Raw genomic sequence first — 27,802 nt, 5'->3', positions numbered from 1 at the left:
CTCTGCTCTCGTTCCCAGTGAAAGTCATCGAGAAAGCCATCAACAGCCAACTCGCCACCTTCATCGAAGATCACAACATCCTCGAGCAGTCACAATTCGGCTTAAGAAAAAAAACACTGCAGTGAAACCGGCTTCCTCGCCGCAACAGACGACATCCGCTCCTCACTGGACAAAGGAGAAACAGTAGCCCTCATCCTCCTTGACCTCTCAGCGGCCTTCGACACAGTATCCCACCGCACCCTATTATGCATACTCCACGACGCAGGTATCCGGGACAAGGCCCTCGACTGATCTACTCTTTCCTCTCTGGCAGAACGCAGCGGGTCAGACTCCCCCTTTCCTCTCTGACCCTACAACAACCACCTGCGGAGTGCCCCAGGCGTCCTCCCTCAGCCCAACTCTCTTTAATGTCTACATGGCTCCTCTCGCCCCATCGTCAGAACCTAGAAGCTCAACATGGTTTCATCCGCAGACAACACCCAACTCATCCCCTTCCTAGCCAACAAAGCCAACACAGCCAAACACAACTTCCATGAAGGCATGGAAGCGGTCGCCAAATGGATGAAAAAACGGACAAAACAGAAGTACTCATCATGGGCCCACACACCGACGCCTGGAACGACTCCTGGTGGCCCCCCGCCCTCGATAGCCCACCCACCCCCACGGACCACGCACGCAACCTTGGAATCATCCTAGACTCGAACTCAAAATGGACCGCCAGAAAACTCAGTCACATCCTCCTACTTCCACATCCTCCGCAATCCTATGTAAGACCTTCAAATGGATCCCCCTAGAGCACAGAAAAACTGTCACCCACGCCCTCGTCACCAGCAGACTCGACTACGGCAACACACTCTACGCCGGAATAAACAAAAACTTTACCCGTAAGCTACAAAGCATCCAGAACGCCGCTGCAAGACTGGCACTCAACCTACCACGACACTGCCACATCTCCCAACACCTGCGCACACTCCACTGGCTCCCCATCGAGGCTAGAATCACCTTCAAGACCCTCATCCATGCACACAAAGCCCTCCACAACACCGGACCAGCATACCTCAACAGCCAAATCAACCACCACGCACCCCAAAGAACCCTACGATCTGCACAGCTCTCCTACGCCGTGGTTCCCAGCACCAAAATGATCCGATCAGGAGGCTGCTCCTTCTCCTTCCTCGCGGCCAGAGCATGGGCCGCCCTACAGCTCCACCTCATGCAGACAATATCACTCCTCATCTTCACGAGAAACCTCAAAACCTGGCTCTTCGACAGACCCTCTCCTTGATGGACTGGTCCCTGCACCCCCCTCCTCCCCAGCGCCTTGAGACCCTTACGGGTGAGTAGTCACGCTTACACCCGTGATTGATCGATTGATTGAATCACTAATCATTCTGATTTAACATTTGAATATTTTATTACTCCTGTAATTGTTCTTTACTCAAATCTGCCCTTCATTTTAAGTTGTTCTAATTATGTTGTTTGGATGTTATTTTAAAAGATTGATGATGTACTATTTTTTTTCTATAGAACAGGAGATGACTACTTTTATTTTATACATTCTCTTTTAACGTGAGATGAAGTACAAGAGGATTGATACGTATTTTTATGGTCTATATTTTAGTGCTAGTGTATTTTGGTTGTGCACACTTTGATGGTTATCTATAACCGAATAAAGTATTACTACTGCTATAAGTTATTCTAATTGTGTTCTATTGAATTACAATTCTAAATAGGCATTGACTCAAGGATTTAAAAATGTAAAGAATTAAGTATACAATTGCAATGTTCTACTATTAAACTGATTTAGTTTTGTAATGATGATACTGAAATTCACAACAACGATTTCACATTAAACTGTAAAAATGTACTAAGTTTCACTTGCTGCAATGAAGCTCATCTACCTCATGATCATCATAGTCTATTTATTTATACACCAGACTGGAAATAACTGACATTTCCGTGTGTCACTAGCTGCTTGACATGTGCTGTAGTTTTAAAAATGTTTTTTTTTTAATGAAATCGGGAACTGTTTTTGCCGCAGCAGATAATTGTGGGAGTAAAGTGTAAGCAAATGGTTCCAATTCTATAGTCTTGTGAGGGACCCGCAGAACAAGGAGCATATTTCATATCAATGCACAAGTACCATGTAGCTCTTATTCGCCCTAAGTTGACAGGGTATGCCAAGACGTGGGGCCCTTGCTCACTTTTCCATTGGATTCAAGCTAGCCTGGCAGATGATGGGAATTACCACGAAGGCAGTCCCAGGGTGCTTGGTTCTGAGCCAGGGGAGACCTGGCTTGGTAGTTCGGGCTGGACTGTTCCCATGAGGCACAGGGTCAAGACTGATTTGCATACGGCTTGGTATGAACTGGGGTGGGAAAGTTAGCTAAAGAACGATGATGGATTCAACCCAGATCTGTGACTGGGGGTGAATGTCTGAAACGTTTCAGCGCTCTGTCCGTCATCTCCTTCTGTTTGCTCTTAGAGCTTTGGCACAAATCACTGCTCACAGAGCTTCGACTTTATCCACTCCTCACCATCTTCTGAAAAGGACCCAAAATATTCTTTAAGGCCTGGCATCCCTTTTGCCACTATTCTAATAAGCAATATAAATACAGAGGAGCAAACATCTCAAGTCCCGTGCTATCATCTATTTATTATATAATGCCGCCCACAGGTGGCATGACAGACTATTTTACATCTCAAAATTCTGTTTAATCAGCAAATTAAATCCTCTATGTCACACACTGATTCAAACACACCCAGCTCTTTTTTATTTTACATTGCAGCAAATAAAAGGAAGTGATTTTTATATGCGTTTGTTAACTGTATCATGCAAGCCTGCCCTATACAGGCTGATTCATTGCTTTCCTTCTTGTAGCTAGTGCCACTCTGACCCCAAGAGGGTCACCCCCAAGTCTTGTGAGATTAAAAACAGAAGCTGCAATATCATATACATTCGGGCAGACTTCTTGGTTAATGACACCTTGGTTAATGACATAAAAATGAACAGAAAAGTAACTTGTAGCTCGGTGTCTAGTGAGGTCCGCACACAAATAGTGGACCATAACGACGTTAAAGGCTGTAGAAATATGAACGATGAAAAATTCTTGAAGCTTCTGTGTACACCTGTGCTGCAGCAATAGAGAATGCTTTTACAGCCAGAGAGTAAGGATTATTTCACAGTGTAGCTTTCTGATTTAATGCACTTGATTGTATATCGATGGCCTGGGTGGAGGGATTCATCATCATCCTGCTGAAGGCAGGGTTAAAGTGGAAGCCATGAGAAGGAATGCGTATATACATTAAAAGGACAGGCAAAAAAGCCCTGCAGCATTTTGAATAGCAGACCAAGCCTGTCTTAAACAAAATCATGTGTTTTATAAAGTCCTTAACATCAACGTGTTGCCATTTCGAATGATGCAAATTACCAGTTGTTAAAGTTTTACCAAACGTAATGGCAATCACGCTATCAATCTAACACGGATGAGTGGCAAAGTTGCTCTTGTCGGAAATCAAATCAATATCAGCAACAACCGCCCAACTAACTCAGCCAGCGCTTAGTAATAATACCCCTAATTCAATTAACGGATGTCATAAAATATATTCAAGCTCGGACTGGATCATTATATTTCCACATTGGGCTATGATAACCAAGCAGCAGGTGTTGACCAACATTGATCACCCGTTTATGAAGTTTCTCTGGCAGACAATGGAAAAAATAAAAATAAACTAGTCAATGACTCAATGGTTTTGCTGTTTGAAATAGCCCTACTGTCATTTGGCTTCTCTTTGGAAGAATCCCTGACACTTTCAAACCACATCTACAGAGTGATCAAGGTACAGTTGGGGCTTGATACAGAAGAAATGTATGTTGGCGAACTTGTGGTAGCTACGAAAGATCAGATGCCATACCTTGAAAAAGAAGAAAGGGGTGATGCTGAATGCAGAGTAGTATGGCCACATTGGGCTAGGGCTCCTGCAATACTGAAGGGTTGCAAAACGGTGGCGCACATTGGTGACCTGAGAGGGAGAGGATGAGTGACCCAAACCCCTTGACGCCAATGAGAGAGGAAGTTGGTAAGAGCCAAAGGCCGCCCTCACCTAGTAAGTCCCCTTACTCTCCAGCCTCCTTCCCCCCATTCTCTGCTAAGATATTTACTCCCCCAGGAGACGCACCTGAACCCTGTCGCCAGGATTATTAATGCCTTCAGAGACACTGCTGCAGACCTGGACTCTGTGGGGGCCATATTGCTTTTTCTCCACTCTCTGCGATGGACAGTTGTCCTGCTTCTACATCCTGCTTTATTGCACTGGACTTCACCAGTGATGCGGTGTGTAGGCTGCTTGGAAGACTTCTGGTCCTAACACTATGCTTGAAGGGTGATCCACCAGTGGTTTTGAAACTAGAATATTGCATTTTTGTTAGGAGCCATTTGGCTTGAGCTGGCTGGAAGAGAGGGAGAGCATTTCACTACAAACACGCAATATTTCCTGGTGCTTTGTAACTGAACACAAGGACCTCTATTACAGATTGTTGGTCAAACGGACACTTGGCATGTGACCAGTGTGTGCTTGCTCCTATGTGGACTCCCTCTCCATTTAGTACACCGGGAGCCCTGCCGAAGACCATGCATGTGACCTGACTTTGGAGGTCGCTAGCTTGAGATACCCCAGAGGAAAAGGCAGCAGGGAGGCGCAGCAGGTGATCACGATCTCAGGAGGAGTTGATTCACTGCAAAAATCCAGAATCACCAGGTTAGTCAATCACGCTGCAGTTACACCCTTATGTCAAACAAGCCAAGGTCGAAACATGCCCAACAACTAACATTCTCAGGAACAGTGACTAGCAAGGAGAAGGAGAGGGCTCAAGCTGAAGCAATGTCTATATCAGAAGCGGCTGCAGTTTCGGAGTCTGCCTTGACTGTATCATTGAAAGAACTAGCAGATATTAAAATATCAATAGTCAATGATGCGGTAACAGCAACTTCCGCAGACGTGCAATCCCTGTGGGGAAATTACTATATTCCAATCCAAACTGGAACAGAGGGTCATAGACTAGTAAACCACCGGGATAACAGACCTGGGTGGTGCCCTCAGATCTGGGAACTGCGTCAGAGGACAATTGACCTGGAGGACAGAATCCAGAGAGACAACATCCGCATTTCAGGAGTCCCAGAAAATGCTCAATAAGATAATATGCGGCAGTGTCTTGGTACCCTGATTCTGAATTTACTGGGCATTAACTTTGACCCACCCCTGGAGTTTCAGGGAGCATACAGGTTCAGATCCTGAGTGTTGCCTTCCCAGATCAACCACGGCAGAGCATTACTTGCTATTTGAGTCATTAACATGCCTGTCTCGTTCTTGCAACTGCAAAAAATCATGGCCCATACATGTAAGAAAACAGCCAAGTGCGTTTCTTACCTGACTTTATTTGACTTTGAACTGAAATGGATACACTTTTTGGCACAAAATACGGCTACTTGGATATGGCAAAGATTCTTATTACAATGGATGGCCTTACGACCGAATATGATGAACCTGAGTATCCGGATCATCTACTGGACGGTTTGAAAAAGAATGATGATGCACAGATGGAGACTCTTGTATCTCTGAATGGCCTAACCAACTATATGAACAGGAAAAAATTGCATTTTATCATTGGTATTCGGAAACCAGATATAGCGCTCATTCCAGAGACCCACCTGACCAAATTAAAATGTAATATACTATATAGGGAATGGGTAAATGCCCTGCAAAACCAAATGATCCAACCCACTCCACAACATTTAGTCATTTGAAAATGGTTGTTACAATTCACTTGCCTTACCAGTAGTCTCGCACTTGGATGGATGCAGATGGTAGATATATCTTTGTTAAGTTACAAGTTCCTCATTTTTGGGTCAGTGTATGCCCCAGGTGGGGATGACTTTGCTTTTTTATATAACTTAGCCAGATTGATTGTCTTCTTCAGTGAGGCCAAGAAAGTAAATGGGGGAGATTGGAATATTACCCCGAACCCAGTTATCGATAGGTCAGGTACTCCTGACATAATAAGGACCGTTGTTTTTGCAACACTTAATCTCCGATTTTGCCCTGGTGGACTCCTGGAGACGGATGCACCCCAAAGACAGGGAATACACATTTACTTCTTGTGTACACATGACACATACAGGATTAATTGTTTCCCGTTTATTTCTAATTAACTCCAACATGTGGTGGATGCTCAGTTCACTCCTGAGGAGTTTTGGACTATGAAATGGTTGTACTCAAACTGGAATGGAACATGATATAACCGTCCCCATGGAACTTGGCGTTTAACATGTCCAAGTTTAAAAACCAAGCAGATGTACTACATAGCTCAAATTGCTTTATTATTAGTAAAATTTGGTCACAAGCTTTCCATAACAATTTTAAAAGGATGTGTAAAACAATGTAATACTTAAGACAGTGAAGACTTATTTCTCGATTTTTTTTTCTGTTTGTACACATAGTACGTTTCAAGTAATCCCCTGTAACCCCAAAAAGAAAGTGCTATTTATTACATGTATATAAAATACTTATTAGGTATGCATTTGGACCATCGTTTTCAAACAATTTCACTGTATTAATCAGCACTTTTTTAATTAAAGCAGAGAGTCGATGAAAGGAGGAATAGAGGTGGCTGAAGCAAAAGGCATGCTTATTGTTGAAAAATAATAAACTTCTGCAGAAATTTGACAGATAACTTATCAGGAGCATTGAATAGGTTATATTCAATACTACAGCAAAGTAGAAATTGGTATTGATAAACGTGTACCAAAGTTACAGAAGGCTTTTAAATGTACTACCAATATCAGATTGTTTGCTTTAGGTATTTTCTGTCAGAGTCTGGGATTCATAATGAGTGAGGGATGGGATTCCAGCAAGTTACTAATGGAACGATTCATATAGCTCTATTTTTGCAGTAGCTTCCTTTACGAGTAAGAGTACACCTTGGGAATCACAAAACTCGAATTTGCGCTTGTAAATGAATTAATTTGAGGAAATCTCATCACAGAGGTGGGATGTGGGTGTTCCATGGTGGAGACATCGGCTAAAAGCAGAGAACACCTACAAATCTTCTTGTATGATTACAAATTAGGTGCATCAATAGTGTCATTTTACCTGCTTAAGTGAGCTTCAAAATTCAGCCAGTTTCAAGATTAATCACGTTTTAGTCCCTAGTTCCAAACTTAAACACGACACATGCTTAGAAGGTCTTAAAGCACTTTCAAAGTACACAGGACACTATTTGCTTTAAAAATATTATTTACACTGGAGTATAAAATGAATGCTTGTTACCGGACTCATTTTAATGGAACATATTTAACGCAGAACTGCGGCACTGAAAGCCACACAACATCAGACAATACTAAGCACTTTACAAGCAAAGGGCTGTAGTGAACCTCCACAACTAACAATGAGCTACGTTCTGCTCTTTGAGAACTAGCAAGGTAAACATTTAAAGTCACTATTTCCATTTTCAAAAATAGATTTATTATAGCAAAACATAGCTCTATATTTGTACTCCAGAAATGCCCAATAAGAAACCATGTAAAAAGACAGGTAATCCTTTGGAAAACAAATACTGAATTTTGATGATACATTTTCCTTTGTTTACATAACAATTTAAAGTAAATCTTCTGCATCGAACAAGCCATTACTAGAAATTGTATATTGGGTGGCTCAATACTTGGAAGAAAAGAGATTTTAATCACGGGATTATACGCAAAATAGGCATCTCATATGTTTGTTAACTCAAGGAGTCTATAAACTATTGTTAACCGAGAACAGTCAGTATTTCGATCTCTTAAAATCTCAACAAAAGCTGGTCACCTCAAAGACACACAAAACTAGTGTGATGTTCTGAACCTTCTTGTCAGCCACAGTTTCCAGGTTCAGGAATGCGGTGAAGGTTGCTTAACATTGTTTAAATGTTTCAAGTCAGTTACTTTCAGCTTGCAGCTGGATGGGGTTTCTATGTTACTACTCTCTTCAATAAAGATCCTTCATACTATCTACTGCGTCTCTACTAATGTTTTGAGAAGGATGTACTTCCACATTTTGGCGACGATCTACCTGTGCAAAGATGACCTTTATGCTAAAGTTTATACTGCTGTTTTATTAGTGAAGGGGGAAGTGATGTGATGTTCTGAACCTTCTTGTCAGCCACAGCTTCCAGGTTCTGGAATGTGCTGAAGGTTGCTTAGCATTGTTTAAACGTTCAAGTCAGTTACTTGCAGCTTGCTGCTGGATGGGGTCTCTATGTTACTGCTCTCTTCAATAAAGATCATTCATACCATCTACCTCATCTGTACTGATGTTTTGAGAAGGACATACTTCCACAAGTTGTCAAAATACGTATAAGTACTATTAAAGAACTAAAGAAAAAATTGAACTCTGGCTGAGTGCAGAAAGACAGCATTACCTTTCAGAAAGGATCCGGAGTCCTGCCGTGCAGAGGATGTACAATGGAGTTTCTTTGTGCTTGGCACTGGGGATATGGTAAGCAGCAAACTTCAGCAACGGATAAATGTAATCGCTTGCTTTGTCTGGAGTGTTTGCAATGTCTGAAATGCCTGAAAAAAATGAGACAAATATCACAATCACTAAGAAATTGAGCTTATCAGGTGTACTGGTCCCCCATGCCCTCGTTTGCTGATTGATTCAAATAGGCCCAAATTAAAAAGTCACAAGTCTGCTGTCCTAGCACATAATTAGGAGTGCGCCTTGTTGGATGTGGTAATTATCGCTCACATAAAATACAAAACCGAGGTGCTCAGAATATCTACGGTGCAGTAAATTATCTATAATTCCGACTTTATGGCGGAAATATAGCTTTAATTCTCATGCACCAGGTAGTCACTTTTGATGAAAACTCATATGCATTACTGTCACATATGAGCAGGATTTGGCACTTGTTGCATAATTATCCTAAAATATTAGGAAGCTCAGGACATAATAAGGATGTTTACGACCATGAGGCCACTTGCAGCCGTATTTATATTAGGAACAACCAAAATAAGGTGAGAATATGTAAAACTGCGCCAGATTTATCAATAAGCAATGGAAAGACAAAATTATGTCAAGAACCCAACAAATATGTCAAGTATGGGACATTTTGCCAGGGGTAGATGAATTCTGCTCAGAATGTCCACGATATGTACAGGATTGACCACAGTTATGCCAGGGAAAGCCAGAAAGTCTTGTAAACAATGGGATTCTATCAATGTGAGTGGTTACTAATTTTATATGATTTTGTATATTTCTCTAAACTCGTGAATACACTGCAATGTGAAAATTAGGCCTCTCTGCGGGTGGCAGAATGAGGGCACTGTGTGTTTTTAAAATACCCCTCACACACTATGAATCCCATAGTGTCATTCTCCCATCATTGGGGTCTTACCGTCCCTGTACGGGGCGGGGCGTGCTTCGACCTACGAGTGACGCAGGAGCACGTATATTTTTGACAATAGGCTATGTGATGTGATGAGGATAGTGATATGTGTTAGGGAGTGTAGGGACCTATTTACTTGAATGACAGTGTAAAAAAGGGTTAAAAATTCCCTGGCTAGTCGAAAAAATTAACTTTAATGGTTTTGCAAGCTGGGAACATTAAAAGGGGGTTAGTAAGTAGAATTACAAGTGTGGTCTACTTTGTCGACATGACATGTTTCATAGGCAGACCCCTTCTGCCTACTCATCAGGACCTCTGTTGATCCCTACGAAAATACTCAATTCTAAACTAAATGTTAAATGCCTATGGTCCTAAAACTTGACATCAAAAATCGGCTGCTAGGTTTTGCCTCTGGCTTGAGTTGGCCCTTAGTGAGGTATTATCATGAAAAATGACTTAATATAATGAGGCCACATCTACGGAGCTGCTGAAGGGTATGGAATAAAGCCAGATTAGGCATGCGGTCACTAACCAGTCAACTAATCACCCTAAGACGCAGGCTCATGAGGCCCTATCACCACACTTCAAATAGACCATATTGGTAATTTTTCATGATAATGCCTCACTAAGGGCCAACTCAAGCCCCGAGGCAAAAACTAGCAGCCGATTTTTGCTGGTAAGTTTTAGGACCATAGGCATTTAACATTTAGTTTAGAATGGAGTATTTTCGTAGGGATCAACAGAGGTCCTGATGAGTAGGCAGGAGGGATCTGCCTATGAAACATGTCATGTCGACAAAGTAGACCACACTTGAAATTCTACTTACTAACCCCCTTTTAATGTTCCCAGCTTGCGAAACCATTAAAGTTAATTTTTTCGACTAGCCAGGGAATTTTTAACCCTTTTTTACACTACCATTCACGTAAATAGGTCCCTACACTCCCCAACACATATCACTATCCTCATCACATCACATAGCCTATTGTCAAAAATATACATGCTCCCGCGTCACTCGTAGGTCGAAGCACGCCCCGCCCCATAGAGGGTCGGGAAGACCCCAATGATGGGAGAATGACACTATGGGATTCATAGTGTGTGAGGGGTATTTTAAAAACACAGTGCCCTCATTCTGCCACCCGCAGAGAGGCCTAATTTTCACATTGCAGTGTTTACACGAGTTTAGAGAAATATACAAAATCATATAAAATTAGTCACCACTCACATTGATAGAATCCCATTGTTATCAGTCTAGCTCAGGAGGGTGATTCTATCATCTCCTCTACACTTCCCCAATTGATATTTTGGAAAGCCAGAAAGGCACCAAGAATCCTAAGAAAATGTCAAAGAGAGGCCACATTTATATAAAGCATAGCCAGAATGTGACCCAGAATGCCCACAATATGTCAGGGATGGGCAAATTATATGCCAAGAACAGCCAGAGGCTGAAGAGGAAGCTGTTAACCATAGCACCCAGCCAAGTTGCATTGGGAATCTTAAAGACTCAAGAGACGAAGACCTGTACCCTGCTGGGCTCTGCATTCAGAGCATAAAAGAAGCCTGGCACAGACACCGAGCAGGTCAAAGGCTGCAGGAGGGAGCCCAGGACTGGCAGGCAGGAGAGCTTGGTACAGGTCAGTGCCATCTGGAGACAAAAAGACGTGAAGTGTTCTCAAACCCCTGTCTCACTCACGTCGTGCTCTCTCAAGAACTGGTCTCTGTTCTTTACAATCAACCATCCCCACCCCCAACAAACACAGCATTATTTCCTTCCTCTTCATTGCAATAGTGTGTCAAAAATACTGCAACCATGAGGAGACTGACAAAACGTAGTGTGCTTGTAACATTTAATTCCCTATAAAAATCTAGAGGTGCATATTGTATGCAGCTGCTTTTCCCAGTAATGTATCCCGGCTTCTTGAATGCTATATGTTATGACAATTAAATATTAAAGGGCTTGGAGGAGGCTTTCACACAGCTTTTCACTCACTTGGTCATTTCCTCCCATGCAAATATACCCGGTTACTGTTAACCAATCACTAAACAGGGCAGCAGGTTCAAGTTCTTCAGTACTGAGCAGGGCTTTCTTTACCACTGCTCTGACCCTGGGAACTGTGTTAGATAGCAGCTGAACAGTTTCAATGCACTCCATCACACGTAGAATTTTCACTTTCTATAACTCATTCTTTACCTCTGTGTACCTTTATATTGGTTTCTGCTGCCATATGTCTGTCCCATATTCTGCCTTTCTCGGTTTGTTCCCTCCTGTCACTCTACCCTATCCTTTACTCTCTCTCTGTTGCACATTTTGCCCGCTCTCCCATCCGGCTCACATCAGGAGAGAGGCAAGCGGAACTAAAACTTTTGAGTGAATCAATAATTTCTCTTAGCAGCGTCTTCCCTTCGAGGCCTCGTAGCTAAGACACTGCTAATATAAATGATTGCCACTCTCCTGATGTGGGCTTCAGACTGTATTTTGAGATATTTTGTGATTATGTCAAATTGATTCAATTACAGACCTGCCTACCCTAACAGTTTACGGATGAGACTGTAGAGTGTCCTCGTCCCTCTCTGCCATTGGAGCCTTCGGGCCCACATCTACTTTATGATTCTACCACCTGATTCAGGTGTCTCCCCCTGTCCTGAAGAAGACCCCGGTTTAAGGACTCAATACACTTTAATCTTTAATGGGGTCAAAACGTCGACTAAAATTTAATACCTGCACTCATTTTACTATACAATTTGGATTACAGCAAATGTGTTACTGTATCCGTGAAATTGATTGTTTTTGTAGATACTTTCTGGCCTCATTGACTAACAGACATGTATTTCTTTTAAAGACATTGTGATTATTGTATATACACACACATCTTCTTTCACGATTCCCCAATCCTCACAACAAACACTTCCTTTGAGCACTTTCCTACCCGGAGCAGCCTTGTATATCTGTATTCCTGATGTATGATTAATCTATGCACTGATAAATATGTGAAATTAACTTTCTTTGTTTCGTTTTTCAAATAACGACATGGGCGATGCGCTAATTGTTGATTAGGCTTTCCACTGTGACTGCCTGTTTAGTTTCTATCGCTACTGACCCAGGTACGGTGAGCTATTTTGGGGTTTTCCCGTGTGAAATGTAGCAAAGTAACACAAGGCAGCACAATGCACTGTTATCATTTTTTTTTAAAGCAACACAGATACCCATTTGCTTTGCTTTGTAAAATAATAACAAATATTTTGCATAGAATATACATGAAAATAGCCACAAAAACATTACACAAAATCTTTGTAAGCCAGGTCCTTATTTATTTTAATGAAATCAAAGGCCACACCTAAAAGGTAGTCCACATTTCGACATTGGGGACGGTTTGATTTGGAAAAGGCAAGCAGTATAGTCGTTTGGCATGGTATAGATGTTTGCATGCATTTGTGCTTGCTGAAGATAATTATTTTGGTGATAGCTTGGGAATAAAAACCTACATACCCATTACATGGGCCTATGCACTCCCTAGTGGCTAGTGGAATAGATCAAGGTTTCTCCCATGGGGCAAAAAAAATAATTCTTTAATAAAATCATGCCTCTGAGAAGGGGGGTGGGAGGGGTCTAGGGCAGCCCACGTCTTGGGAAGGCTAGCCCCCAACATGTGACCGTCATTCATTATCTGTGCTCATAAAATAAATACTTCTCCATGGGAGTGGGGAGGGGGGTCTTTCCATATAACAGAAGGGCCAACTGTGCTCAGACCACAAACCCCTCTTTAAGCAATGCGGACTAGGCTTTTTTTTCCAATAGATCACATGAGGTTATGACATCAGTGCGAAGTCCGTCTAAAAAACAGGAACCTAGATGGCAGTTAAAGGGGACGCTTAAATGGGACCCCAGGGTCTCATATTAGAAAGAACACATCACAAGTGTGAACAATTCCTCTCTTTAAAACCAAACCAACAGGTTTTGGTTTTGTGTGAGCTATTGGCTTTGTCAATGTCTTTTTCCCATGTTGTAGATTATCGTGTCTGCTTTGCAGCATGCTGAAAGTCATATGATGCAAGAACAGGAAGCTAAAAACAAAAATAGTATGGCATGGCCAGTGCGACATAGTGCTTTATTTTCTAATGGCAGATGGGGGTGGGTGGTAACAGACTACAGGAGAGTAGGGGACGGGAGGAAAGAGGTAACAAGGACAACAGGAGATGTGGATAGTGGGAGAGAAGAGGCAACATTGAGAATTAGAGGGGGAGATGGGAGGAAAGAGGCATCACTGATGAGAGGCTGGAGGGAAGAAGCAACACTGACAACATGGTTAGTTGGTGTAGGAGGGAAGAAGAAACAGACAACAGGGGGTGGAGGTGGGAGGGAAAAAGCAACCAGGACTGTGCTAGCTAGAAAAAAATAGTACCTCAATCCCAGTGCCAGCAGTGAAATGTACCCAATCAAGATTAAGCGATCAGTACTTGGCCCATGCTCTAGACAAAGGAAAAGGAAGTGAAGCTGGCACGCGTGTCCCAATTTGGAGGCAGTAAATAAGCGTGACAATGAAGCTAACGAATGGTAAGCAAACAGCGAGCTTCAAGCTCCTTGCAGAAAACAATATCTCTTGCAAGTAAGAGCAGATGCGCTAGTGCAGGAGCTGTCGCAGGCATGACCTAAAAATGATGGTGCTCAAAACGGAAAGTGATGACAGGCCTACAACTTTCCCATATCTCATGTGCATTGATAGGTCTTGGGCTGACTGGAGGGAGGCCCTCCTGTGCCTCAGAGGCTGCAAGGTCTTGTGTTATACCAGCAGTTACAAGCAGTGTCCTTTCTAGCTTTCTCAGAAGCTTGAAAATCAGAGGAAGGACTGGTCCCAATGTACCCATGTAACTTGTTAAAGCAATCCCATAGCATGTTCTTAGAGGTAAAACAAATGGGAATGAGAGGTTCTAAATGTCTTGGAGGGAACTCATTTTATATAATACAGTTAATTGGAGATAGTGCTTTAAATGGTTCATTCCAGATATCGCTTTCAATGTTTATTAGTATTTGAATATAAAAATTGTGGTTTATTAGTACTTTACAGAGTATTACATTTCATCACCAACCTAGACCGTATTTATAGGTATCTAGCCCAATGACGCAGTGTGTAGCTTCATTAGCATGGTTTTCACAACAGAGAGAGAGAGGCACACAATCCCCCACAGAGTAGTCATTATTTTTATACTCTGGAGTATGGGGAGGAAAGAGAAGTTGCCTCAAACAAAAATAGCAACCTTTTTTTTGAATGGTGTAGGGCAGTGTTTCTTAACATTTGTACTTCTGTGGACTCCCACTGGTTAACTATTGGATGCCGGGACTCCAGCCTTAACAATTTGAACCTCAAACAAATGCACAAAACTACAGAATCAATTATACATAAAACAAATATACAAATTATTAACTATTTTCTATAACTCAAACAAAAAACTACAAAAATCAAGCATTTAATTTTAAAAGGCTGTTTGCAGCCTTTTATTTGTTTTATTTCTAAAATACAAAACAATATGCCAGACTCTAACATATTATATTGTTTTTTTGCTTCTAATGAATCCTCTTCTTTTGTTGGTGTATAATAGTGCTTCAATTGAGGCCACAAATGCTACTGTTTGTTGTAACGTGTGTAGTGCTCCACAAAACACGCTAAGGATGCCAAATTCTTTCACGTTTCAAGGACGCTTTAACATTTTCAGTTTCACATTTTGCATTTTATGTGTATATAATGTATTATTAAGCTAATATTATTTAATTGTCTAAACAGTATCGGACACCCTGAGATGACTTCGTGGAACACAGGTTAGCAACCATTTGTGTAGGGGACACAAAGCAGTGTAACAGTTACAGGAAGTATTACACAAGGACAGTTTAACAAGCAGGAACATAAAATAGTTGTCTGAAAATAACAAGCTTCTGGTGGCAACAACCTATGAAATAACGCATGAAAACACTGCCCACCAACTTCCACCCAGCTTAGTCTATCTTCTCGAAAGCACTTTAAACTTTTCTCATCTAGAAACTCCTCACTATTATGAATTGATGACACTTGCCAGCCTGTATTCATTGATCCATCCACATTAAGCCTTTCCTTGTGCTATAGTGATATTTTTTGCAAGCCGGTGGAATTACCAATACTAAGTTATGCTTACAGAGTTGGACCCATCATTAGTAATGTAGGTACCCATTGTTCTGATGAACAGTTGCCCAACAATCGTCATTTCTCAATTGTAGACATATTGTACTGTGCCTTTTCATTCAAGCAGAGGCTGCACTTAGTAGCCTGTCAACCAATCTGGTCCTCGAAAATAAGCAATCAAAACATGATCTTATTGTACATGCAACTTCTCCTTCCAGATACTGGCTTAACACATAATAACCCTAGGACAAACCTGCGTTCTCAAAGTGTACTGCTGCTCATGCAGATTGTTGTTGTTCCTATTCATTTTACCCATTATACAGCAACACTACATCATTTATTTTCCTATATATATGTTCAGCCCTAGTAGTGTAGTGTAGGAGTGCAGACGTGTAGGATTAAAACAGGGAGTGGAAGAGTCAGGGAGATTACACTTTAATAGCCCTGCCTTCCCCCTGGTTAAAATAGGAGTTGGCGACTCTGCAATAACGCTGCAAGGTGTTGCGCTCAATCTCGTTTGGTCAACATGTTTCTTGCCAGTTAAGTCAGGGCGATCTTCTGGCAATTCTTCAGGGCCTAGAAAATTATTAACTCTACATTAGATAAGTAGTAAAGTGGTCTAATAGCCTAATTGTAATAGTGAGTAACACCAGGAGGTGAAGTACCTGCAGGTGTGGCAGCCAATCAGAATCCAAGTATCAGTGGCCCCTTGAAATCGCAGCAGGTAAAGGACACGTAAAAGCATCGGTATCCAAGAAACTGCGTCCATCATATATATATATATATAAATATATATATATATATATATATATATATATATATATATATATATATATATATATATATATATATATATATATATATGTTCAGCCCTCTGGCACCTGTCATTGCCTGATCTTTACCAAACAAACCTTACAAACAATTACAAAGATCTGCATAAGCAATGACTAGTAAATCCTGTACTAAAACAAGGACCGGCAAAGCCAACCAGTCTGGATTGTTCATTGCGCTTGCCGCTTTTGGCATTGCAGTGCCCAATTCTTTTTAAGCTGTACTGGGGAAACCATGTTATCTGGTTTGAATTTAGAAATGCCATAACTGAATGCTCTCCAATGGTTGTATTTCCACACAAAATGATGTAAGCAAGAAACACCAACGAGTTTCAGCCAATACCAAAAAGATTTTTAAAAACTCAAACATAAAATGGCTGCACTGGCAAAAGCAATAGTGATGGTGATGCCAGCAATTTTTCTCTTTGAAAGTACAAAAATATTTATTATGGGAACCTGCTCAATAGCCACAGAGCAATCCAGGGATTCTGGATTGAGACGGTCAATCCAAGCCTTTTACCACAGGTGTCCAGAAGCTTACCACTATTATTGGACCCAAAATTAAGCACTAAGTACACCCCTTTAGCACTGACCCTCAAGGTATCAAAGTCAAGTGTTCCAAGGCTTACTCAAGGAACTAGTGAGCAGTTAGTGTCTCAACTCAACAAATATCAGCTAAGTCAGTAAATCACGGTCCAGGAAATGCTTTGATTGTTGTACCACAGACACACTCCATCCACAACCAATTTAAGAAGCAGGAGTAGTGAGAAGAAAACTTTCCCTTGTACAGACAGGTAAAAGGCCTGCTGTGTCACTGGCAACAATATCTCTGCCACCACGGTCAGTCCTTTACATTCCAGTGAGCTAAAGGTAGTCAGATCCGATCAAAGGAGAGTGCAGATGGTGCGCCCCCAGGATCACAGTGCTCTACTCTGGGCCTCACTCAATATGTAGTACAAAAATTACCTCCAGGACACACATGCTTGACGTGTGCTGAGGTGGGGGTTAAAAAACTTTGAACTTGCTATGCAGAACTCAAGGCTGGGGTACAAGCTCTCCAGAACCATGCAGCCTTGACTGGTATCAGGGAAGGGGCTGGTAGCGAAATGCAAAGGGAGAGAAAGACTGGGAAGAAGGGGGGACTGGAGTAGGGGAGCGAGAGTCCAAAAATAAACTGCAGCAGTATTCAATCCCAGAGGGAGGTGCAAACAGAACTTGACTGGGGGACAGGTACACAAAGAGGGGACTGGGTCAGTGAAGAAAAGAAAAATCTCAAGTGTGCACTTTAAAAAACAAATCACAGAGAGTGAAAGAAGCAGGACATGAGGGTAGGACGACAGAGCTGAGGGGCTTCGAGAAATTGTTAACAGCACAAGCACATGCTGATAAAAGAAAACAAAGAGAGGCAGATGTGAAACATGCACTAGCATGCATGCCAAATCCCAAATGACCAAGGAAATAAGAGAACAAGCATTTACAATGCAATAGGTCTCGCATTAACGAGAGTTTAAGCTAATGGCAATGCAAAAGCTTAAACTCTCACAAATGCGAGGCCTATTGCCTTGCAAATATTTGTTTCTTACTAACGCCCATGCAGCGCTTTCACATTCAGGAAGGCAGTGCCCCTTTCTTTAGACAAGCCGCGTCTAAAGAAAGGGGCGTGTTCGACATTAAAGTGAAACGGCGTAATAGGGGCTTTGACAAAAAAAGCATCTGTTTGACAAAACAATTTTTTTTTGTAAATGCGCCCATGCCGTACTTTCATTTTAATGTTGGCTGCTTACCTTTCTTTAGACGCGGTTTGTGTAAGGAAAGGGGCGCGGCCTCTATGAATGTAAAAGCACCACATAGGCGCTAGTAAACTAAATAAATAAGCACTGCCGCTAAATGCAGACCAGGCTGCTAAAATAAATAAATAAAAATGCACCAGCTATAGTTAAAGCGGACAGCTACTAGTAAAAATTTAAATAAAAGCAGGCGGCGTGCTGCGAGTTAGTGGGTGGAATAGAGAAAGAGCATTAAATAAAATAGTGCTCACCAACTTATAAAGCAGACCATGTAACAACACCAGTATAATGTCCAGTTGTTATGGGAGGTAACAAATGCAGACAAGGCAGTACCAAGGAGGGACTAACAAGCCTAATAATGACTCGGAAGTCAGTGGTTACGAAGTGCAATGACACAAGACAATTAGAAATATGGGCGGAGAGTGGACAAGGCTTCAAAACCATACTCCTCTACTGCATGTTTTTGTACTTGGATAGCGCACAGCTACCCACAGTGGGTTTCCCGGCGCTTGTACGAATACCGCAAGGGAACCCTTCCTGGCTTTCCCTGTGAAGTGTCCACTCCTGGACACCCCCATGGTGCAGACCAGGCATCCCTCGCGTTGTGGGGGCCGTTGTGGAGACCAAGCAAGCTATTGCCCAGAGTTGCAGCGTGGGACCCATGATCAGAATAGGCACTGAGGCGAGAATATCCAGTCAGGGGAATTAATGAGCCCGAGACCCACCGGGGCAGGAATCGAACCCTGGTCCCTGGCCAGAGCTCTGCATCGAGGTCTGCCTGCTCTAACCATTGAGCCACACTTTTCCTCTTGGATCTAGGGCACCCATGCCAAAAGGTTTGTGCTCGCCTATTGGAGATCATTCTTGGCATAAAGAGCATCTGTGGGAAAATGTGCACACTAGAAGTAATTCTTGGTAAGTGATTCCTCTATGGCAAAACGCTTGGCATATTATATTTCGTTTTTAGCATATAGGTCACCCACTGAATTTGGATGACATCAATGGCAACATTGAGGCTGGGCATATTGTTTAACATTTTTGGCATACGTGAGCACCAGTGTCATAGGGTGAGCACCCACGAAAAAAGTCTGGCACTATTTCTTTTCATTCGCTTCATGGCATTCGGAGAAGTATTGCGCCCACCGCTGTCAGCGATCACCAGCCCACTGTTGATGTCTAAGGAATGTACAACAAGCTGCGAGATTTTAAAGTGTGCAGTCGACAGAAAAAAATGCTACTTAAGGAAATCCAATAAAATGCAGAAAGTAAAACGTCTAGTAACACATGACTAGTATTCACAGGTGAATTACTAAATCAATTTTCAACTCCTCAAAGTCAGCGGTTTGTAAGTGAATTCTACCGATCGATCGCTGAGAAAAGAATCTTTATTTTGATGAAACACCCTGGGGTTCATGTCCCTGATATTACATTTTGGAGATACTGAGAATAATTATTGAAAAGTAAAAATATAAGACGTGCAGGGCGAGTGCCTGTCCGGCGAGAAGGGGCGGGACTGCAAGAGCAGATTCCGACGCGCGCCTTCGGATTGGGCCGCACGACGTCACGTGAGCTGTCTACGGTAGATTGAGGTAATATGAATTTTATGGTCAATTGTGTCCCCTAACGTAGACCCCACCGGCTCCATGTACGTGCTTCAAGTACATGTATGTTCCCTCCACTTCCAGCTATGAAGACGCAAATACATTTGCGTCCAACGTTAACATGTCCTCTTTCAGATCCACCATGAATGGGTCGGATATTCGGTTCCTAAGTGTGCCTTGCCAACGTCTTTACATGGTGCACTTTTCATGTTTCACTAGCTCTGGCGAGTTAGGCCCTGATTCCTGCCATCGAGCCCTTTCTGCCTTCTGTTTCTGAAAGCTACAGTCTGCTACTTCCTGACCTCTGCCTTACTCCCTGTGCGGCGAGCGGTGCCTGGCTCGGCCTGCCTGCCTGCCAAGACTGTATTCAGCCTTCAAGTTATCTGCTCCGCTCCTCGAAAATACATTCCTGTCTAGTAGTTTAGGAAAACATCCTTCCCAGCTGCAGAGCAAAGGGCCCGGCCTCACTGTCTCCATGCAAGTAATTCATAGCTCCTGTTACCATGGTAGGCCCATGGCCCCCTTGCTTTACACGTAGACACGTAGTCGCATATGCACGCACTAGCAGTCAGTATAGAATAGCCTCTGCCCGAGAGACCTTTCCTTCTAGATAATACAGTTCCTCAAACACAAGATATTAGATATGATTTGGGATTAGGTTGTTCTGACACCCCAGACTTCTGTCTCCTCATGTAGGGCTAAATGTCAAGTCCCCTTTCACCCTCCAGTACCACGTCAATTACACGTCATGCTGCTGCGCGCGCATCTCTGCCATGTATTTCTGCTGACACTGCAGGATTCGTCTATGGATCCACCCACCTGTGATACGTTTCGAGTGACGTTGTCTAGCACACACCTCCGTGCTCGCCCTCATGCACGCCTTCTGTTACGTACATGTGTTCTTATCTCGTTTCTCTCAGCTGTTACGCCTTCTGCATCAATCTCTACTGTAATGCATTGACTATATATATATGATGTTCTGTTAATAAATCATTGTACATGTCCATGTCCATTCCCTTCCTGAACCCTTGTGGTGATGGAACATGATACCTGGTTCGAACCAATTCCTTTTTAAGGAATAAAACCCCTTTTAAAACCTCAAATGCCACGGATTCTGTCTCTTATTTTTGACTGAGTTATTCTTATTGAACTTTACCGCATAAATTAAGTATAGATAATTTAAATTTACCACATAATTGGCGCCCGAACAGGGACCCCTCCCCCACCTTACGCGCCGGCGGTGCGTTGCAGGCCCGGTCCCCTGCCACAGCCGGACGGACAACTACGCGTACCCGCAGGATTTCCTGTATCTCCCTCAGGCCAACGGAGGTGACTGAGGCTGCGATCGACACCCAGACGAGGCGGTGAGGAGTGCGGAGGATCCCGACCAGAGCCTAGCTGAGAGAGCAAAGTCCGAGGTATTCAGAGGCCCACCAGTTCCGAAGTTCCGAAGTACCTACGTCACGAGTCGAGTCCAGTCCGGTCCAGTCCAGTGTCGAGTTTCCGAGGCCTTCCGTTCCGTGCTTCCCGGTGAGTACCGTTGCTGGGGACGCATCTGGACGAGTGCATTAATTTGTGCCCGGTCAAGACGGGTTTGGGTACACAGACCCGGTCTGCACCGTTTAGCGGTGTATCTGTACTGTTTAGCAGTATATCGAGTATGCAGGTAGCTAGTTTTATTTTAGTTATTGTTGTTCGTTTTCAAAATGTTTAAATGTGTTTTAATGTCGTGGTATGAGTGATTGTTCGATCTACATTATTGTGTATATTGTATTAATTGAGTCCAAATCCGAGTAAGTATCAAGTACCAAGTAGTACGGCTGAAACATGCCGCTGTTCTCTAAACTAAGACAGATAGGAACTAGAAAAGGGATACTAGAGGAAGCTGTTCCCATTCCACCTAGGGACACTCCAGGGTATTTTATGTACCACAAACACGGCTTAGATGCTGTATTATATCTCGATTTATGGGTGGATTACACCAAAGATTTAGCAGAGAATCAGAGATGGCCCGCTGCTGGGACATGGGATGCCGATTGCATCATGAGAGTAGAAGAAGCGTTATGGAAAAAGAAAGCCAGACAGTCACAGAAAGATGCCATTGAATTATGGCGTAAAGAATCACACCGACGTACAGACAAAGCACTCAGAAAAGCAGAGAAAAGTAGAGAGGATTCAGACAAAGCCCGAGAAAACGTATTAGTTGAGGAGGGGATACGAGTAAAAGCAGAACAAGTAGACCGACAACGAAACACTCTTATGAATGGTATGTATCCTCTTCTGGCCGAGGGTTTACCTAAGGCCACTCCAGAAATACTGAAGGATCTGCCCCCTCCATTGCTCCCGACTAAAGTATGTCACAAGACCACAAAAGACATATTTCTTTCTTCCTATTTAGACGATGTAGCCCCCGAATATGTTAATATTCCGCCGCCACGCACACCACCTGCTGACGGCACTCCACCCCGAGATAATTTACACCCACTTCCGCAACAACAAACTCCTGCTCCCGTTCCACATCCTGCGCCTATTCTCCCAGCCCTTTTGGCACCTATTCTCCCTACCATTAACCCACTAAATCCTTTTGGACCTGGCACTTCGGGAGGTGCAGCAGGAGGTTTTCAAACACCGCCACAAACACACCGATTGACTTATAGGGATTTAGCACAACAACATACACCTCAAACAGCGAGTTACGACATACTTAAAGAGCCTCTTACAGATTGTAGATATGATCCCGTACCCGGTAAAGACGACAGAATGATGCTAGCATCAGTACGTCTACGACGAGTTGCAAACTATTTAATGTTACTACCTGGAATGATTGATCATCTAGACAGAATATATCATTTTGTCCAAACGGGGGAAGGTCCTGAAAGTATTGGCGAGGCCATGGCATACCAGAAAGTTGACACTCAAGGCATGATATTACGTTTCTTCATAAACTGCTTGATAAGAGACCAAGATAGGCCTGGTGTAGACAAGGAAGAAATGAAAGCACTTAACAAATGGGGTCAGAATATAGCAGACGGAAAACATGATAAACAGAGTTGTATAGAAAATATGTACCGAAGGATCCGAAAAGCAGTAAAACAAATACATGAAAGAAGACAGCCTGAAAGAGAAATAGATACAGACAAAAATGAATCCTCGGAGGAGGAGGAACAACCAGAAACGACAACAGGAACATTGCAATTACCAACTAGAGAAACGATAGCATATGTAGGTAAGGGAAGACCTTTTAATAATTCAATACGTCCGGTACGTCCAGAAAGTAAGAGACTCTTTCAAGCTGCCAAGTCAAATCCAAAGTCCCCGGAACATCTATTTCAGGCTACCGATAGAATACTTCAAGAACGAATGGGGTACCATGTACTTGATTCCATGGATGAACAAGAATTAGCCAGGTCAGCAGTACAATGGGCTGACAGTTCTGATAAATATAGTGATGACGGCTTAGCGCAGACCTTTTTAAATCTTTCCCCTGATGAACAGAAATTAGCTGGAATATACATGATCTCAGCATCTCATTACGTTGTTTAAAGGCCAACATTCTGATCCACGTCCCCTACCTGATATTTTGATGGAGCTACTCTTGAATAGATGGAGAGGTCTAGGTACCGAAAGTAATTCTAGAACATCGACACAGGTATAGTGTTTTTCTGAATACACAGTTTGTCCCAGCTCCACCCGTAGAAAGAAAAATGTATTACATAGACAGACAGAATCCCTTGCGAGAAGTACATCCAGTTAGGAATGATGATAATACCTTTAGACGTGTGTTTGTGTACACACCCATAACTAAGATGGAACTGTTAGAAATGAAGAAACTAGTGCCTAGTCATGATAAAGACCCAGCAGGTTTCCATCGTGAAATAAAAGATATGTTACTCATGGGTGATTACACCTATCCCGACATCATGAAAATATTAAAAGTATTACTGCCTGCCGGTATTTACGAGAAACTCAAAGAAAAAGAATGGGAGGTGGGAGAGCAAAAGATTGATTGGGCTGAATTAGAGAACGAAGAAAATACTAGAACCCCAGGCCTAGGGCTTGGGGACAAAACTAAAGCATTACCAGGATTGTTAGTACAGGTTTTGCCACGTTTGTTAGCAACGAAAAAGGAGGACTGGGATGCAATCTCAGCCTGCAAACAGAAACCCGATGAAGACACTAGTGATTTTTATTCCCGATTTGAGAAATGTTTTGTTATTAATAGTGGCCTGAAACCAAGTAGCGAGTCATATCCACATCTTTTTGTATCCAAATTGGTTGAAAATTCTCTGCCCCAAGTTAAGAATCGTGTTCTGAAAGTCGAGAGCACATGGCAAGCTAATACGCCTTCACAAATGTTACAGTACCACCAGAACAGAATTAGAGAAGAACATGATCACGAACAAAGACGTATGAAAGACACGAAAATGAAAATGTTAGTTGCTCAGTCAGTTCCAGCTGACGGTCAGAAAAAGGGCATGACACAGTCCAACAATTCAGCAGCTCCTGTTAAAGGGATATGCAACTATTGTAAACAGCCAGGTCACTATATCAACGATTGTGCAGTTTTGAAACATAATATAGCTACAGGTAAAACTAAAGAAAGACCGCGCCCTCCTAGAAAGGACCAGGTCCAACAACAAGTACCACAGAATATCCAGCCTATGCAAGCTTCACAACAGACAGTACAGACCGTAGCAGTACCACAGCCACAGCCCATTGCCGCAACACAACATGCCACGCAACAGATGTACCAGTATGCACAAACAGACTATCCTGATTATCAGCGATACACATGAAACAGCCTAGAGAGGGAAGTTGGCTTGCCTCTTATTGAGGTTCCTGTAGATCAAGAGGGTCCTTCCGTACATAGCCAAGTATTAGGGAAAGATAGGAAGTTTTTGATTGATACAGGGGCAAGCAGAACAACGATAAGTCATGACGAGGTTCCAGGGGCACCCCTCTCAGGCTCCCAGAATGTTTCCCTTGGATTTTCAGGCAAACCTATTGTAAATGAAGTATCGAAACCAGTACCTCTTTTAGTTGGTCCGTTGTCTCGCACTACAGACTTGTTATTAACGAAATCATGTCCAGAAAACTTGTTAGGTATCAAGACACTGAAAGCTCTAGGAGCCGTTATTTGCTGTTCTCCGGAAGGAGTAAGATTGTTCTTACGTGACTTTAAGGGTCACTATGTGTTGAGAGATATTGATCCCAGATTACAGAATGTTCCTGCACATTTATGGGCACAAGGCCCCACTGATGTAGGTTGTATGCACATTACACCATATCGAGTCACACTCAGACCAGGAGTAGTCTTGCCACGAATCCGACAATACAAGTTACCTCCAGATGCTGTAGCGGCTTTACTGAAAATCATTGACTAGCTCATTGCACAAGGAGTGGTTGTAGAAACCGACTCGAATCTATGTAACTCCCCTATCATTCCAATTCTTAAACGTACTGATCCAAATGCACCCCCAGTTTATTGATTAGTTATCGATTTGCGCGAATTGAATAAATGCATCGTACCACAGTACCCCGTGGTCCCAGATATCTCGTCCCTATTGACTGCCATTGATTCCGAAGCAACGTTCTTTACTGTAATTGATCTGAAGAACGCCTTCTTTAGTGTCCCCATTGATTCGGAAAGCCAATATCTTTTCGGATTCTGTTTAAATGGTCGAAGCTTCAAATTTGCACGCGCACCTCAAGGATTCACAGAAAGCCCCAGCATCTATAGCCAAGCACTGAAAAGACAACTAGACCGTATACACATGCCTGACAACACTGCCCTGTTACAGTACGTCGATGATCTGCTGATCACCGCCCAAAGCGAACCTGAATGTGAGCAAGCATCACTGACGGTTTTACATTTCCTGGCTGACAAGGGACACAAGGTGTCCCCTTCGAAGCTGCAATTCTGTGTTCAGCAAGTTGTTTACCTTGGGCACTTGCTGTCCAAAGGGGGGAGACAGCTAACACCTGACCGCATCCAGTTAATTGTAAACATGTCACAACCCAAGACACAAAAGGAGGTACGAGCCTTTATAGGCCTCACTTCTTACTGTAGACAATGGATCCCTCAGTATGCATTTCTAGCCAAACCACTCATACAGTTGACAACCCAGGAGGCAGCGACATCGACTGCCCTCCCTTGGACTCAGGAACACACACAAGCTTTTGACGACTTAAAGAAAGCCTTATGTCAAGCACCAGTCTTAGCGACACCATGCTACAGCAAGCCTTTTACACTTTTTGTCACAGAACGTGAAGGTACCGCATTGTCGGTACTCACTCAGGATCAAGCAGGTTCACACAAACCGTGTGCTTATTTATCTAGTACATTGGATCCAGTAGCCCAGGCTCTGCCTGCGTGCTTGAAATCAGTAGCAGCAACAGCTCTAGCCATCAGACAAAGTGATTCCATAGTGTTAGGACATCAATTGACAGTACAAGTTCCACACTCCGTGGAAGTTCTTTTAAACCGAACACAGACCCAGCACTTGACTATAGCACGACTGACAGGTTATGAATTAACATTGTTTCAGCCGCACATAGAAATCAGACGTTGCAACACATTGAACCCTGCTACACTTTTGCCATTAAGTGAGACAGACCCATTGGCACATGATTGTATTGAAGTCATTACCATTACGACGAAACCCAGACAAGACTTGACAGACACCGCATTACCAGATCCAGACCTGACACTTTATGTGGATGGTTCATGCATGAGAACAAATACAGGAGACTTAGTGGCTGCCTACGCAGTCACGACAGAAACTGAAGTCATAGAAACAAATTGTATAGACACCCTGTCAGCTCAAGCAGCAGAGCTCATTGCTCTGACTCAAGCCTGTATTCAAGCAAAGAACAAGAGAGTTAATATATACACAGATTCACGTTATGCATTCGGAGTCGTACACGACTTCGGTGTCCTGTGGCGAGAGAGAGGTTTCTTGACCTCTCACGGTGCCAAAATTCAACACGGTCCCCTCATTCAAACTCTGTTAGATGCAATACATCTGCCTACAGCAATATCTATCATGAAGTGCAAGGCACATACGAAAGTCACAGATATAATTTCCCAGGGTAACGACCTGGCAGACCGAACAGCAAAGCATACAGCCCAGACTCAGACTCACACAACTGATCTGACAAAGACAATAGTCCAGACACCGACACATTGCATGACAGTTAAGGATCCCGCCCTAGATGTAATTGACATACAGACACATGCTACACCAGACGAAATCAAGAAATGGATTGAACTAGGAGGGGTCCAGACAGATCAGGGATGGATGACGAAGGGAAAATCTACATGGTTTCTCCCTGACTCTATGGTCCAAGTAATCATTAACACAGTACACAGTCCTGCACATTTAGGAGAAAAAGCCATGTTAGACAGTATTCAAAACCTCTGGTTCAATAAACATTTACGAGCAGCAGCCAAACAGAAAGTGCGTACTTGCATGATCTGTTGTCAGTTCAATCCAGGTAAAAGCATTCCCATAGAACAAGGTGGATTTCATCCTCCCGATCACCCTTTTGAAGTCCTCCAGATGGATTATATCCAGATGGAACGTTGTCGAGGATTCAAATATGTCCTCGTAGTTGTATGTGCACTCTCCCGTTGGACAGAAGCATATCCAGTCCCAGATTACACTGCTCCGACCACTGCCAAGCAGCTGGTTCGTGAATTCTTCCCCAGATATGGTTTGCCCCGCATCGTATACTCTGATAACGGTCAGCCATTCTCGTCCGAGCTGATGAAGCAGGTATCTCTCCTGCTCGGCTACCAATGGAAGTTCCATTGTGTCCGACATCCCGAGGCAGCAGGCCTCGTGGAGCGTCATAATCAGACTCTGAAAATTCGTCTTGCCAAGATCTGTAGAGAGAAAGGTGTCGACTGGATAGTAGCTTTACCAGTCGTACTCTTTTACATGAGAATGGTCGCACACTCTAGAACAGGGCTATCCCCGTACGAGGTGGTCTTTGGTAGGCCACCGAATATGTG

At 43.0% G+C, this 27,802-nt stretch overlaps 1 protein-coding gene across 4 annotated transcripts in view; it reads right to left on the bottom strand.

The window, feature by feature from the left end:
• Positions 1-27,802, bottom strand: part of ENTPD4 (ectonucleoside triphosphate diphosphohydrolase 4) — a 189,776-nt gene that overhangs the window by 84,955 nt on the left and 77,019 nt on the right. For all 4 annotated transcript variants that reach the window (XM_086943555.1, XM_086943553.1, XM_086943556.1 and 1 more), the window contains exon 5: positions 8,453-8,603. In XM_086943555.1, coding sequence (XP_086799681.1) covers positions 8,453-8,603 — 151 coding nt within the window. The remainder of the gene's footprint in view (positions 1-8,452; positions 8,604-27,802) is intronic.

This window comes from Lissotriton vulgaris, chromosome 11 (genome assembly GCF_964263255.1).
Source record: "Lissotriton vulgaris chromosome 11, aLisVul1.2, whole genome shotgun sequence".
Taxonomy (NCBI): Eukaryota; Metazoa; Chordata; class Amphibia; order Caudata; family Salamandridae; genus Lissotriton; species Lissotriton vulgaris.
The sequence above is the reverse complement of the archived record's forward strand: the minus strand, read 5'-3'. Positions and strand labels throughout refer to the sequence as shown.